The following is a 16,939-nucleotide window of genomic DNA, read 5'->3' as shown; positions in this document are numbered from 1 at the left end:
CATACTTCCTTTCTGCTTATTGAACCGAGGGGGTAGATAATAAGGGGGAGCTGGGATTAGTTCATGGTTTCTCAAAGTGGCTCATTCAGAACTCCTAAGGGATCTGAGTCATATGTGTCCCCTAAAATTTTAATTCAGTGATTTTATTACCCTTAATAAGCCTAGTTAGGAGTTTCTGGAGGCTTGCCTTGAAACTGACCAAATTTGGATATATATTTTTTAATTGTGTGCCTGGACCCAGTGCGGCTAGTAATTCCAGGTCATGAGTGGTAACAGCGTGGATTAAGAAAATAGGCTTAAAGAGAAATAAGATGGGCTCAGGAGGACTCTCTGCAACCTAGAAGATAGCTTGCAAAAAGCGAGTCTCCACCCTCCTACCTGCTGTATTTATAGGGCAAAGTGAAGTCATTAACAAATCAAAGAGATCATTAAAACAAAGTCACATTTCCAAGGCAACCTAAGAATTCTCCTAAATCAGGGGTGGGAACCTATGGCTCGCTAGCCAGATGTGGCTCTTTTGATGGCTGCATCTTGCTTGCAGACAAATCTTTAATAAAAATAATAATAACGTTAAAAATATAAAACATTCTCATGTATTACAATCCATTCATTTCCTACTGCTCATGTTCATGGTTGCGGTTGGCTGGAGCCAATCACAGCTATTCTCTGGGACAACACCAAATTTTTATTGGATAATGCATAACGTACATGGGTCGTTGTGAGGTCAGGAAGTAAAATTCTCTTTTTTTAATCAAGTAGTCAGCTAACTAATTGCAGAAACCCTTTTGATGAAGAAGATGGCTAAAAGAAAAGATGATGAGGAGTATCATACTTTTCAGCAGGAATGAACAGAGGAATTTGCCTTTGTGGAGAGAGCAGGTTCTACATTGTGTCTAATAGACAATGATAAAATTGCATCGATAAAACGGTCAAATATAAAGCAGCATTTCGACACACACCATACTACATTTGCATCGAAATAATCAGTGGGGGACAGCAGGAAGAAAGTATGTCAAGAGCTACTGTGCAGAGTGCAAGCTAGTCAGCAGCAACTCCGTGTTTGGACCCAACAAGGTGACTGGAATTCGGCTAGCTTTGCTGGTGTTTTAGCAATTGTGAGAAACGGAAAGCCATTCACAGATGGGGAGTATGCCAAAATGGTCATGCTTGATGTTGCCAGTGAACTTTTTGACGACTTTTCGGATAAAGACAAGATAATCAAACGAATAAAAGACATGCCTCTGTAGGCAAGAACTGTTCATGACCGTATCATCATCATGGCAAATCAAAGTGAGGCAACACAAGTGAAGGACATAAATGCAGCACCATTCTTTTCTCTCGCTTTGGATGAGTCAACAGACGTAAGCCATTTATCCCAGTTCAGCGTGATTGCAAGGTATGCTGTTGGTGACACACTACATGAGTAAAGTCTTCCTGTTTTGCCTATGAAAGAGATAACAAGAAGGGGAGGATTTATTCAAGTCTTTCACTGAGTTCGCTAAAGAAAAAAATCTACTGATGGATAAACTTATTTCAGTGTGTACTGATGGTGCTCCATGCATGGTGGGGAAAAACAGGATTCATAGCACTTCTTCGTGAACATGAAGAGACCCATCCTAAGTTTTCACTGCATCCTACATCAGGAGGCGCTTTGTGCTCAGATGTCTGGAGAGCAGCCTGGTGAGGTGATGTCGCTGGTCTTTTAGGTGGTCAACTTTATTGTTGCCTGAGCTTTATTTAAATGATTGCCAGTTTAAAACACTGCTGGATGAAGTTGGAATAATCATCCTGGTCTGCTTCTGCACAGCAGTGTGCGTTGGTTGTCTAAAGGGAAGGTGCTCAGCTGTTTTGCGGCTTGTCTGAGTGAAATCTGGACTTTTCTTGAAATGAAAAATGTCGAGCATCCTGAGTTAGCTAACACTGAGTGGCTTTTGAAGTTCTACTATCTCGTGGACATGATTGAACATCTGAACCAGCTCAATGTGAAAATGCAAGGTGTTGGAAATACAGTCTTATCCCTTCAACAAGCAGGGTTTGCATTTGAAAACAAGCTGGAACTCTTCATCGCTGACATTGAAACAGGTCATTTACTACACTTTGAAAAACTGGGAAAGTTTAAAGATGCATGCACAGCAAGTGACCTTGCTCAACATCTTGATCTCCAGCAGCTAGCGGGCTTCACATCTAATCTCCTGCAGTCATTCAAAGCGTGCTTTGGAGAATTTCGTGAGCGCACTCGTCTTGTAAATTCATCACCCATCCACACAAGTGTGCAGTGGACAGCGCCGACCTGAGTTACATTCCCGGTGTCTCTGTCAGATTTTTTTTTTTTAATTTATTTTTTACAGAGACAGAGAGTGAGTCAGAGAGAGGGATAGACAGGGACAGACAGACAGGAACAGAGAGAGATGAGAAGCATCAATCATTAGTTTATCATTGCGCATTGCAACACCTTAGTTGTTCATTGATTGCTTTCTCATATGTGCCTTGACCGCGGGCCTTCAGCAGACTGAGTAACCCCTTGCTGGAGCCAGTGACCTTGGGTTCAAGCTGGTGGGCTTTTGCTCAAACCAGATGAGCCCGCGCTCAAGCTGGCGACCTCTGGGTCTCGAACCTGGATCCTCTGCATCCCAGTCCGATGCTTTATCCACTGTGCCACCGCCTGGTCAGGCTCGGTCAGAGATTTTGAGCTACAAACTGCTGACCGGAAGGCCTCAGACATGGGTGAATAAGTTCAAGTCACTGAATGAAGATTTGGAAAGACTTGCACGACAGCAAGCAGAGTTGACGAGCAAACACAAGTGGGGAGAAATGAAAGAACTTCAACCCGCGGACCAGCTGATTGTCAAAACTTGGAATGTGCTTCCCGTCACATACCACACACTGCAGCGTGTGAATATTGCTGTACTGACAATGTTTGGCTCTACGTATGCATGTGAACAGTCTTTCTCACATCTAAAGAACGTTAAGACCAACCTACGGTCACGTTTAATGGATAGAATTCTCAATGCCTGCATGAAGCTTAACCTTACCACCTATCAACCAGACTACAAAGCCATCAGCAAAACCATGCAGCACCAGAAGTCGCATTAATGGTAAGAAGTACTTTATTCATCATTGGTTAGCAACTGCATAACAACGTTATTAAAAAGAATTCAGCCTGACCTGGCGGTGGCGCAGTAGATAAAGCATCGGACTGGGATGCAGAGGACCCAGGTTCGAGACCCAGAAGTCGCCAGCTTGAGCACGGGCTCATCTGGTTTGAGCAAAAGCCCACCAACTTGAACCCAAGGTCGCTGGTTCCAGCAAGGGGTTAATCGGTCTGCTGAAGGCCCACAGTCAAGGCACATATGAGAAAGCAATCAATAAACAACTAAGGTGTTGCAACACGCAATGAAAAACTAATGATTGATGCTTCTCATCTCTCTCCGTTCCTGTCTCTGTCCCTGTTTATCCCTCTCTCCGACTCACTCTCTGTCTCTGTAAAAAATATAAATAAATAAATAAAAAGAATTCAGAGACTTGTTGTACTTTAAAAGTGTTGGTCTTACATAAAATGTACACATTTACTTGTATTTAGTGTTAAACATATTGTATGGCTCTCACGGAATTACATTTTAAAATATGTGGTGTTCATGGCTCTCTTAGCCAAAAAGGTTCCCGACCCCTGTCCTAAGTGCAGAAAACCCTCTACCCTACATAATATCTTAACTTCACAAAACAAAGGATAAAAAGAAAACTGCCTCCAGTATCTCTGAGGGACATGGAGAATATGACAAGTAGAAACAGTCCAGCCACATAGCTAACATGGAGGTGTGGAGAACAACAGCCTTTAGCAACTTAACCAAGCAAGTGAGGTAGGGGGTTGGGATGAGTGCAAATATTCAACTTTATAGCCAATACGGAGGAGTGAATGTGGGGGGGAGCTTAACCTTTTGCTAAGCCTCGGACTTAATAAGGCTTTGCCACTTGCAGTCTCCCACAATTGTGTTGGCTTTGGTATTGGAGGAGGAGGGACAGTACTATGCATTGTGGTTTTTTCTAAAATGCAGGAACATAGGCAAAGTATTGGAAGTACATCTAAATCCTAGTTTAGATGAATCCTGTACTTAGCACATTATGAATGAAATTTAGTTTTATTGAAATAGGCCATCTTATGCTTAAGAGCTTTATCTCTGTTTCTTTAGTAAAAGCCCAATAACACGATGTTTTGATAGTTAAATAGTCTGCTGTGTAGTGTAAAAGCACACTGATTGATAGAATAGGAAATAGGATGAGGTCATGGTTTGACTGGTGATGACTACAGGCATCCTTTAGTCTCCTTGCCACTGAGCAGCGACTGTTTTATTTCTGTTTCCTGGCCACCTGTCGAAAAGGCACCATCATGGCAGGTGGGGGCGTTTCTCATTTATCTAGGTTCTGACTTGTGATGGAAATCCCTCATAATTAGCTCTTTGTTTACTGGGTAGTGGAGTATGTTAGCATATGCTGATAAATTTCTTCAATATCTGTTAGATAATGTTACAAAATAAAGTCAGTTAAAGCCACCCTTTGCCAGTGGTAATTTTTCTATTTTCGTATTTTGTGTTTTAGATTAACTTCATCTATCTTGCCAAAAGCACAAAAAAAACCATGCTAACTTTAACTTTGGTGTGTGCAGTCACATTCCTCCTTGTTTGCAGTGGAACTTTTTTCCCGTACAGCTCCAGTCCCACCAGTCCAAAGCCAAAGAGGGTGTTTCTTCAGGTAAGAGCAGTTTTGCATGAACTATTTGATATTCTGGAAAGGAAAGCCTTATGTGTTTTGAGCTTCACTAATCAACAGGAAAACTACCTGACATTTCTACTGTTGACCTTTTTAGTTGTACTTGGCTACTTTGTGTAAGACAGCAAGGAAAAGACTAACCATCAAGAGGCATTCTTATCAGCTACACATACTTCTCCTAAGAGACCAAATTAGAAATTTCTGCTTGTTGTTTTTATTACTGTTCAGATTGTAAAAATGCACCTAATTGGAAAAACAAGAGCACTTACGTATCATGGAGTAATGAGCTTTTAGGAGTACAGATTGTAGACCTATCTGCAGACCAGTAAAAATCTGAACTATCAACTGGCAAAAAAATACAGTAGATATTTTAAAATGCTAGTAAAATTTACCTTAGGTAGCAAAGTAATAGGTGACAATGAAAATAATTTGGAAAGGGTTTAATAAAAATTAATTTAAAACGTTTTAAGATTTCAAATTTTTCTGTACACTTTTTAGAGCTGGTACTATAAAGCAAGAAAAAGGATTTAGCTGCTTTATTTCTAGTCATCTTCTCTGTTAGAGGTTGGGAGTGGCCCAACAGAAAAGCCAAGAGTCACAACCTAGATAGTTATTCAAGGACTTGAATAAATAATAATATTTGAGTTTAAATATCAGAGGGATTTTGAAAAGGGTCAACTATTCCTTGTTTATATTCCTGGAGGATGATAACATTTTATGTGACATTTTACAATTGGCAAAACCTTTGGTGAAGAACAGCTAGTTTTTAGAAGATTTAATGTTTGACCAGGGAATCAAACTGGTAACTTGCATGCTCTAGAACGAGGCACCAACCAACTGAGCTATCTGGCTGGGCTGAATTTTTATTGATTTTTTTTAGAGAGACAGGGAGAGAGAAGGGAGTGGGAAGAGAAGCATTCATTTGTTGTTTCACTCAGTTGTGCATTCTTTGGTTGCTTTCTGTTTGTGCCCTCACTGGGGATCAAACCCACAACCTTATCTTTTTGGAACAGCATTCTTAACCGACTGAACTAACTGGCCAGGGCCCATGACTGCTAATTAAATAAAATTTTTTAAAATTCTAGTTAACACATTTTTTTTTTGTTATTTTTCTGAAGAGAGAAGCTGGGGGTGAGGTTGGTGTGGCAGACAGACAGACAGACTCCTGCATGTGCCCAACTGGGGATCCACCCAGCAAGCCCACCATGGGGCGATGCTCTGCCCATCTGAGGCTTTGCTCCATTGTAACTGGAGCCATTCTAGCACCTGAGGCTGAGGCCATGGAGCCATCCTTAGCACCCAGGCCAGCTTTGCTCCAGTGGAGCCTTGGCTGCAGGAGGGGAAGAGAGAGACCGAGAGAAAGGAGAGAGGGAGGGGTGGAGAAGCAGATGGGCACTTCTTCTGTGTGCCCTGGCTGGGAATCGAACCTGAAATTTTCACACACCGGGCCGACGCTCTACCATGAGCCAACTGGCCAGGGCCCAACACAATATTTTATTAGTTTTAGGTGTACAGCATAGGGCCTTGCTAATTTTTATAGTTAATTACATCAGTACTATTTAGGAAAAGTCAGGTTTTTATTTTTAAAAACTATTCTGATTGGTTTTGGGGTTTGTTTCTTCCCCAGTGTCAGAAGTTGATGAACTCTTCCTATAAAGGACCATATAATATTTTAAGATCTTCCAGCCCTGTGGTCTCTGTCACAACTATTCTTTTTAGAGTAAGCAGCCATAGACAATATCTAAGCAAATGAGCATGTCTATGCTCCAATAAAGCTTTACTTATAAAAAGAGTAGTGTGCCATTTGGCCTGTTTACTGACTATAGTTTACTGAACCCTGCCCTCTGCAGCCGTTTTTCTTTCCGTTTGATATTCTTTAGGCTGCTTTCCATTGTTAATAAAGCTATTCCAGATGGAACGTGGTGGCCTTTCATAGAATTCTGTTAGGCACAAGGCTGTCATCTAGTGGTGAGTGGTGATTCCTGTTTATTTTCTCTGCATATGAATTATCCTCATGTCACACACTGAAAGGGAAATGTATGTGTATACTATTTGTTTTAAGTCTTTATCTAAAAGTTCTAGTGTTCATGGTTTTCAAATTTTATATGAAATTTGTAAGAAATAAAATAATAAAATAATCAATCATTGAATTGAAAAGAAAAAACAGCAATACCTAAGAAAACCGAAATATCCCTTCTTGATCCAGCTCTTCCCCCAGCCCACAAAGAAGTTCTCACCTACTATCTTGAAGTTTGGAGTTAATCATTGCCTTACTTTTCTTTATTTTGCCACCTGTGTATAAATCCCTAAAAACAACACAGTTTTTGATCTTTTTACAGGTAAAGCCATACCATAAATTTTCTTTTGCCCAAGAGCATGTTTGATTGTGTCACCGTGGTGCATTGTTTTCATTGCTGGGTAGACATCTGTTGTAGGATGATGCCCCAGTTTGACGGCCCGCTCTTCTGTTAATGGGTAGTTGGTTTGTTCCCAGTTTTTGCTAAGATGAGACATGTTGAATGAACAGTCTTGTGCCTTGCAAAAGTTCCTCTAGGTACATATCAGAAGTAGAATTGCTGGCTTGAAGAGATGTGCGTGTTTATTAGGGAGTGCTAAACACTTTCCTAAAGGAACCTGTGGCACACACTCCTCAGCATGTGTGTGGCTCCTGTCGCTCCACAGCAGCCTGGTGTCCTGCCCTTGTCAGACTTCCTCATTTTTGTTAGCCTGGCGTGGGATGTGGCTGAAGGAGTTCCAACTCTAGTTTTCTCATTAGTCTTGTTCTTTTCAGCATATGACACGAACATTTCATGACCTGGATGGAAAAGTAGTTAAACAGGACTCTGGAATATGGATCAATGGGTTTGATTACACCGGTATGTCTCACATAACACCTCACATTCCAGAGATCAATCACACCATACGAGCTCACTGTGAGGAGAATGCACCTTTATGTGGTTTCCCATGGTATCTTCCAGTGCACTTTCTGAACAGGTTGGTTCACTGCTTTTCTGCTTTAGTTGGGAGTTTGTTTTCAAGTCCTATCACTGTATCAGCATTTCATTATTTAAACTGATTAACAGAGCAGTAAAGTGCTGTTTATACTTTTTTTCCCCCTATCATTGCAAATGTTCTGTTTCTTCAGTGCAATGAAGCATTCAAAAATGTAGTTTTGCTTTTTTCAAATTTAGAAAGTCTTCCTCTAGAAACCTCGATAGTTAGAAAGGATGGCCCTCTTAACTGATCTGATAGATAGCAGTTAAGCGTCAAGTTCAAGTTGTTTCATTTCTGGGGAATTTTTACAGTTTGGTAGTGAAGGATTAGATGAGAATAATTTGGGTTATGGAATCAAGATCACCTGGGATCCTTTATTCTTAACTTTGGGAAGGTTTTCTTTTGAAATAAACTGGGCTTCAGAGGAATTGGCATTACTTATATCTATTAGAGTTGTTTTTTTAATGCCCCAAATGTGTTTCATATATCCTGAGCACATGCATCCTAAGTATTATTGAAATAATTGAGTACTGAATTCCTTTCCAAATAGGAAAAGCTGGTATCTTCCTGCTTCAGAAGTTTCTCCAAGAGAAACTGTTCATTTCAGACTTGTATCCAAAGAACAGACACCCTGGGATTCTGTAAAGCTGACCTTTGAAGCATCAGGCAAGTCATATGACAGTTTATTCTTCTTACCTTCAGTTCTTAAAATTTTTAATAAGCATGTATATTTTTTCTCAGATTTATAATAGTGCCCAGCAGCTTAATGTTTCTAAAAACAATTACAGCTGATTATGATTTTTTAGAGCAATTTTAAGTTTATAGAAAAATTGAGTAGTAGAGTTCCCCCAGCTACTCTCCTGCCCCCACAGGTTCCCCTATTAACACCTTGCATTAGTGTGGTACATTTCTTATAAAAAATTAGCCAATATTGATACATTACTATTAACTAAAGTCATTATTTTACACTAAGGTTCAGTTCACTCTTTGTGTTGTATAGTTTTGTGGGTTTTGATAGATGAATCCATTACAGTACACAGAATAGATTCACTGCCCTAAACTGCCACCTCCTCCACTTATTCATCCCTCTCCTCCCCACTCTGCCAGGCAACCACTGGTCTCTCTACTGTCTCTGCTGCTTTGCCTTTTCAGAATGTCATATCACTGGAATCATATGGGAGTATAGCGTTTTTAGATTGACTTTCATTTAGCAATATGCATTTAGGGCACCTTCCTGTCTTTGTGTGGCTTGATAGTTCATTTGTTTTTATTAACGAGTAACATGAATGTACCACAGTTTATCCATTCACCTACTGAAGAATGTGGTTCTTCTAGTTTTTGACAATTAGAAATAAAACCGCTGTAAACATTTATGTGCAGGTTTTTTGTAGATGTAGGTTTTCGACTTCTTTGGATAAATACCTAGGAGTGCAATTGCTGGATGGTATGGTAAGCCTCTATTTGTCTTTTTAAGAAACTACCCAACTGCCTTTCAGAGTGATGCACTATTTTGTTTTCCTACCAGCGGTGAATGAGAGCTCCTGTTGTTCCACATTCTCAACAGCGTTTTGTGCTGTGTTTCTGATTTTAGCCATTCTGGGAGATAATGTAGTAATATCTCATTGTTTTCATCTACAATTCCCTAACACTACATGATATTTAGCATCTTTTCATATGTCGTCTATATATCTTTTGTGAGGCATCTGTTTTGATCTTTTGTTTATTAATTGGGTTGTTTTCTTATTGTTGAGATTTAAAAGTTCTTTGTATATATGGATATAAGTCCTCTACCAGATAAGTACTTAGCAAGTATTTTCTCCTGGTCTGGCTTGTCCTTCTTTCATTCTTTTTTTTTTTTTTAAACAAGTAAGAGGCAAGGAGGCAGAGAGACAGACTCCTGCATGCACCCTAACAAGGATCCACCTGACAACCCCCATCTGGGGCTGCTGCTCTGCCGCTGAGCACTGAGGTACTTCAGCGCCTGAGGTGAGGCCATAGAGACATCCTCAGCGCCCAGGGCCAATTGGCTCATTCTAGCCATGCTGCAGGAGGGAACAAGAGAGATAGAGAAAAAGAGAGAAAGAGAGCGAGAAAGGGACGGGGAGGGATGGAGAAGATGGTTGCTTCTACTGTGTGATCTGACTGGTAATCAAACCCAGGTCTTCCACATGCTGGGCTGATGCTATATTGCTGAGCCAACCAGCCAGGGCAAAGAGAGGGAAAGTGAGAAAAAGGTGGGAGAAGCAGGAAGCATCTACTCATAGTTGTTAATTCCTGCATATGCCTTCACGGGTCAAGCCCAGGGATTTGAACTGGCAACCTCAGCTTTCCAGGTTGATGCTTTATCCTCTGCACCAGCATAGGTCAGGTTCCATTCTTTCTTATTTTCTTTTTAAATTTTATTTATTGATTTTAGCAAGAGAGGAAGGGAGAGAGAGAGACAGGAATATTGAGCTGTTCCTGTATGTGCCCTGACTGGGGATTGAACTGGCACTTCTGTGCTTTGGGACGATGCTCTCACCAATCTAGCTATCTGGCCAGGGCAATAGTGTTTTTCACAGAACATAAAGTTTTAATTTAATGAAGTCCAACTTCATCGGTGTTTTCTTTTGTTTTTGTTTTTTTATTTCATAGATCATGCTTTGGTTGTTATATCTAAAAATCATTGCCTGGCCCTGGCCAATTCACTCAGTGGTAAGCATTGGCCTGGTGTGTGGCTGTCCCAGGTTCAATTCCTGGTCAAGACACACAGAAGAAATGACGATCTGTTTTTTCACCCCTCCCCCTTTCCTTTCTCTCCACCCTCCTTCTTCTCCTCCCATAGCCATGGCTTGATTGAGCACATCATCCCTGGGTGCTGAGGAAGGCTCTGTGGAGCTTCTGCTTCAGGTGCTAAAAATAGCTTGGTTGTGAGCTGTCCATCTGGCCCCAGATGGACAGAGCCTTCGCCCCAGATTGGGGTTGCCGGGTAGATCCCGGTTGGGGTGCATGCAGGAGTTTGCCTCTCTGTCTCCCCTCCTCTCACTTGGAAAAGAAGAAAAAAATAAAAATAAATAAATAAAAATCATTACCAAACCCAGTGGCTCTAGATTTTCTCCAGTGTTATCTTCTAGAAGTATTTTAGTTTTGTGTTTTACATTTAGGTCTGCATTTTGAGTTAGTTTTTGTGGAAGAGTCTTTTTGTGTATGGTCTTTGTCTGGATTCATTTCTTTTGCCTGTGGATCTCCAATTGTTTTAGTACCATGTTGGAGACTCTTCCTGTTACCATTGAATTCCCTGTTTTTTGTGAAACCTCAGCTGATTATATTTGTGTGGATCTATTTCTGGGCTCTATTCTGTTCTACTTGTTTGTGTCTACTCTTTTGCCATTAGTGTATTGTCTTGTTTATTGTAACTATACAATAAATCTTGAAGTTGGGTAGAATCAGTTCCCCAACTTTATTCTTCTTCAGTATATTTTTTGTCTTATGTCTTTCCACATGCCACTTTGTTAATATACACAAAATAAGTTTCTGAGATTTTATTGGAATTGTTTTGAATCTATAGATCAAGTTGGAGAAAATAACATCTTAACAATATCTACTCTTCTTATCCATGATATAGGATGTCTATATCTCATTTGATTTATCATATTTTTATAGTTTTACTCAAATAGATTTGTACATATCTTAGATTTATACCAAAGTATTTTATTTTGGGGAGGGGTGTGAATAGAAAGAGTATTGTTCATTGATGGTATAGCATTGGTTTTCAACTGCCAGTCCATGGACTGATGCTGGTCCATCATAAATTTCATGCGATGAAAGTTAACCACTTTAATGTTGTATGGTGGTTAACTCTTTTGTGGACTAGCATGAAATTTCTGGCAGACCAGCACCAGATCTGTGGATTGGTGGTTGAAAACAACTGGTATATAGGAAAACAGTTGACTTTTGTATATTAACCTCATGTATTGCAACCCTGCTGTAATTGTTTGTTCCAGGTTTTTTTTTGTTGATTTTTTTGAATTTCCTACATAGATGAGCATGTCATCTGCAAACAAAGTTTTATTTTTTGCTTCCCAGTCTATATGCCTTTTATTTCCTGTCTTACTGCATTAGCTAGGACTTCCAGTATAATTTTGAAAAGGAGTGGTAAGAAGGGACATCCTTACCTTGTTCCTGATTTAGTGAGAAAGCTTCTAGTTTCTTACCAACTGAGTATCAGGTTAGCTGTGGGTTTTCTGTAGATTTTCTTGATCAGGTTGAGGCAGTTCCCTCTATTTTTAGTTTGCTGAGAGTTTTTATTATAAATGGATGTTGGATTTTTGTTGGGTTTTTTTGTCTGTTAATATTATCATGTGATTTTTCTTCTTTTTAGCCTGTTAATGTGATGGATAATTTTCAAATGTTGAACTATTAATCTTTCCTAACTAGAATAAACCCCACTTGACTGTATTTTATAATATAGTTATGCATTGTTGGATTTTATTTGCTCATGTTATGTTGAGAATTTTCATATTTTCATTCATGAGAGATAATAGTCTGTAAATTTTCTTGTAATGTCTTCAGTGGTTTTGGTATTAGAGCAGGGGTCTCAAACTCGCGGCCCGCGGGGCGCATGTGGCCCGCCGAACAATTTTGTGCGGCCCGCAGACTAATCCACGAAGTTCAAAATATTTTGGATAAAATTAAGTAAGCCTAGGGGCCTACTTGTATTTTTCATTTCTCTAGCATCCTAGCTAGATATTAGCTTAGTTAACAGCAGTTGTGATGCGAACTACAGTTTCTGGTTGTTTTGTGACACTGAGTAAACTGCATGTACGATTGTGCTTGTTGTACTGATTTTTTTTTGTTTTCAACTGCAGTGAGAAAAGTGTTGCGTAACAGTTGCCTTTTGTAGACCTAGTGCGGCCTGCCGAACGGCTGTGATCTTGCTCTGCGGCCCACATGCTGAGTTGAGTTTGAGACCCCTGTATTAGAGTAATGCTGACCTCATAGAATTATATAGGGAGTATTCACCCTGCAGCTATCTTCTGAAGATGCTGAAGAGAATTTGTATAATTTCTCCCTTACACGTTTGGTAGAATTCACCAGTAAACACATCTGGGGCTGTTTTCTCTTTTGGAAGGGTATTAATTATTGATTCAATTTCTTTAATAAATATAGAACTACTCAGGTTGTTTCTTCTTGTGTGACTTTTGGCAGATTGACTTTGAAGGAATTGGTCCATTTCATCTGGGTTATCAAATTTGCAGGCAAACAGTTATTGATAATATTCTTTTATTATCCTTTTACTGTCCATGGAATCTGTAATGTCATCTTTTCTTTTATTGTGTCTTCCTTTTTTTCTTAATTACACTGGTTAGAGGCTTATCAGTTTTACTGATCTCTTCAAAGAACCAGGTTTTTATTTCATTGATTTTTCTCTGTTGATAATTCTGTTTTAATGTCATTGATTTCTGCTCTAATTTTCATTACAATATGTCCTCACTTAACATTGTAGGTAAGTTCTTGGAAACTAAGCATTAAGGCTAATTAATATAAAAAAGAGTTAAGTTCTTATGGCATATTATGGTCACAAAATCATCACCAAACTTATTTTTATTTATTAAGTGAGAGGTGGGGAGGCACAGACAGACTGCCGCATGGATCCACCCAGCAAACTCCTACCAGGAGATGCTCTGCCTGGTTGGGCTGCAGCTCTGTTGCTTGGCAACCTAGCTATTTTAGTGCCTGAGGCAGAGGCCACGGAGCCATCCTCAGGGACCAGGGCCAACTTTACTCAACCATTTGAGCCATGGCTGCGGGAGGAGAAGAGAGATAGAGAAGGGAAGGAAGGAGGGATAGAGAAGCAGGTGGTCACTTCTCTTTTGTGCCGATTTGGAATTGAACCCAGGACTTCCACATGCTAAGCTGATGCTCTTATCACTGGCCAGGGCCAAACTTCTAAATAAAGATCCAAACACTTCTAATGTTAAACATTGAAATAAATGTGAGCTATACACACATTTAAGAAAGATTAATTTAAAAAAGTAATTATTTTCCAATCTGCTTATTCCAGTTCAAGTTCACAGGTGGTCAGAGCCTATCCTGGTAGCTGAGGTGAGGGAGCAAGGTGGGGACCAACCCTGGATAGAACACCCATCCATCCCAGGACTTCTCTCTCTCTCTCTCTCACACACACACACCCAGTATTTACTCATGCTGGGACAATTGGACAAACTAGTTAAGCAAATATGCACATCTTTGTGATGTGGGAGGAAGCCAGAGGACCTGGAGAAATCCCATGCAGACATAGGGAGAACATGCAGACTCTACACAGACAATGGCCCCAGCTAGGAATCCATTTTTTATTTTCTCATCAGTGTTATAATGAAACACTATTGAGCAATATATTATTTGAAGACCTGCTGGATTTCTTTTCTTATGCTTAGTTTACTTAATTTGCTTGTTTTTTTCTAATTTACTAAAGTGGTTGCAGACTGATTTTAGATCTTTTCTAATGTATGCATTCAATGCTAAATTTTTTTTCCCTCTAAGTACTTTTTAAAAAAAATTTTCTTTTATTAATTTTTAGAGAGGAGAGTGAGAGAGAGAGAGAGAGTGAGAGAGAGAAGGGGGAGGGAGGAGCAGGAAGCATCAACTCCCATATGTGCCTTGACCAGGCAAGCCCAGGGTTTTGAACCGGTGACCTCAGCGTTCCAGGTCTACGCTAAGTACTACTTTTGATGCATCCCAGAAATTTTAAGTGCATTTTCATTTAAATTTAGTTGTTTCTTTTTAAATATCTTGAGACTTTTTTTGACTCATTTTTTTTACTTAGAAGTTGTTCTTTAATCTTCAAATACTTTGGGTTTTCTGGCTATTCAATATTGATTTCTAGTTCAGTTTCATTGTGGTCTGAGAGCACACACTGTATGCTTTCTATTGTAAATTTGTTGTGTTTTATGGTAAAGGATGTGGTCTTTTGGAGAATATTCTATGTGAATTTGAAAAGAATGTGTATTCTGCTGTTGTTGGGTAAAGATTCTAAGAGTGTCATTAGATCCAGTTTTTGTTTGTTTTTTTAAATTTTTTTATTAATTTTAATGGAGTGACATTGATAAATCAGAGTACATATGTTCAGAGAAAACATCTCTAGGTTATTTTGACATTTGATTATGCTGCATTCCCATCACCCAAAGTCCAATTGTCTTCTGTCACCTTCTAACTGGTTGTCTTTGTGCCCCTCCTCTCCCCCATCCTCCTTCCTCTCCCCTCCCCCCCCCCGTAACCACCACACTCTTGTTCATGTCTCTGAGTCTTATTTTTATGTCCCACCTATGTACGAAATTATATAGTTCTTAGTTTTTTCTGATTTACTTATTTTGCTTAATATAATGTTATCAAGGTCCATCCATGTTGTTGTAAATGATCCGATGTCATCATTTCTTATGGCTGAGTAGTATTCCATAGTATAATATGTACCAAAGCTTTTTAATCCACTTGTCCACTGATGGACACTTGGGCTGTTTCCAGATCTTCACTATTGTGAACAATGCTGCCATAAACATGGGGGTGCATTTCTCCATAGGTCCAGTTTTCTGATGGTGTTGTTCAGTACAGCTACATCTCTAATGATTTTTCTGTCTGCTGGATTTGTCAGTTACTGATAGAGGGTGGTTGAAATCAACTGTAACAGTGAATTTGTCTATTTCTCTTTCAGTTTTATTAGTTTTTGCCTCACTTATTTTAACACTCTATACTAGGTACATATCAGTTATATATATTTGATATAACTTCAAATGATAAATATAACTATACAGTCATAACTGATAGCCTATCAATTAATACTTGTTAAAATTATTTTTAGTGATCATCTTAGAGAGCTTGCCTGCAGTAAGTCCACTTTCAAATAACACTATGCCACTTGATGGGTACTGCAGATTCTTTTGTTTTATTTTATTTTTAGTGTAGATACTTTATAACATTCCCATTCCCAATTCCTCCCTCCCTGGGATTCTACAGAGTTGACCTTTGAAGTAATGGTTAAGTCACAGGACAGTTATTTTTTTTCCCTCATTCACTTTTTTTTTTAAATTGAGAGCAGGGGAGGCAAAGAACCAGACTCCTGCATGTGCCTCAACTGGGGACCCACCTGGCAAGCCGCTCTAGGGCAATGTTCTCTGCCCATCTGGGGTGTTGCTCCATTGCTCAGCAACTAAGTTCTTCTTAGTGCTTGAGGCAGAGGCCAGGGAGCCATCCTCAGTGCCTGGGGCCAACTCACTTGAGCCAATAGGGTCGTGGCTGCAGGGGGCATAGAGGAGGGAGGAGGTGGAGAAGCAAATAGTCACTTCTCCTGTGTGCCCTGACCAGAATCCAAACTGGGACATCTACAGACTGGCTAATGCTCTACCACTGAACCAACCTGCCAGGGCTATGACCAACAATTTCATGAGAATTTATAGTGTTGCTAAAATAAATTGAGACTGATTATGATTTTTAAGGAGCCTAATTGAAAAACTTTTAGGTTCAGGTACTGGTTCATTATAGTTCCAAACAGCATTTGGCCTGGCATTAGTAGACCTGGCATTTACCTTTCTTGGTACATTTATGTTGAAAACTAGTAGTTAGCTCTTAGAGCTTCTCAAGTAGTGTTTTGACCTCTAAGTCTTCTAATATTATCATTCAAAAATAGACGTGATCATATCACTTTCCTCCTTAAAGAACTTTTTTTTGATACAAGTTCACTGCAGAATAAGTTCAAATATTTTGTCAGATTGTTTGGTTTTTGGTAGTTTGGCCTATGTATATATTTTAAGCCTTTTTCCAGCACTTCCCTTGATGTGCTTCTTTGCTACATCCAACAGGTCATTTGTCCCATTTACATACTCTCATTTCTGGTGGAAGTATATTCTCTTGCTACTATCTCCCACCCAAATACTACCCATCTCTTCTTAGCAAAACCTGAAGATTAATCTGACCTTCCTTTCCCAGCTTCTCCAACAAACTGAATAGCTGCCATCCTATTTCTCCTTCCCTTTGTACAGAACTCAGTATTACTACTGATCACTTTGTATCATGATATATTTAATTTATGTCTGTATTTTCCATTAGATTTCAAGGGAGGCAAACATGGATGGGTTTTTCTTTATCTCTGCTTTTGATGCACAGTATAATCACTGGCATATAATGGGCACTCAAGAAACATATGGAATTG

The 16,939-nt window shown here is 39.6% G+C and overlaps 1 protein-coding gene across 2 annotated transcripts in view; it reads left to right on the top strand.

Moving 5' to 3' along the window:
- The window catches only part of ERMP1 (endoplasmic reticulum metallopeptidase 1), a 70,289-nt gene that overhangs the window by 40,479 nt on the left and 12,871 nt on the right, over positions 1–16,939 (top strand). For both annotated transcript variants that reach the window (XM_066368101.1, XM_066368100.1), the window contains 3 exons: positions 4,594–4,746; positions 7,556–7,758; positions 8,309–8,424. In XM_066368101.1, coding sequence (XP_066224198.1) covers positions 4,594–4,746; positions 7,556–7,758; positions 8,309–8,424 — 472 coding nt within the window. The remainder of the gene's footprint in view (positions 1–4,593; positions 4,747–7,555; positions 7,759–8,308; positions 8,425–16,939) is intronic.

This window comes from Saccopteryx leptura, chromosome 2 (assembly GCF_036850995.1).
Source record: "Saccopteryx leptura isolate mSacLep1 chromosome 2, mSacLep1_pri_phased_curated, whole genome shotgun sequence".
NCBI lineage: Eukaryota > Metazoa > Chordata > Mammalia > Chiroptera > Emballonuridae > Saccopteryx > Saccopteryx leptura.
The sequence above is the reverse complement of the archived record's forward strand: the minus strand, read 5'-3'. Positions and strand labels throughout refer to the sequence as shown.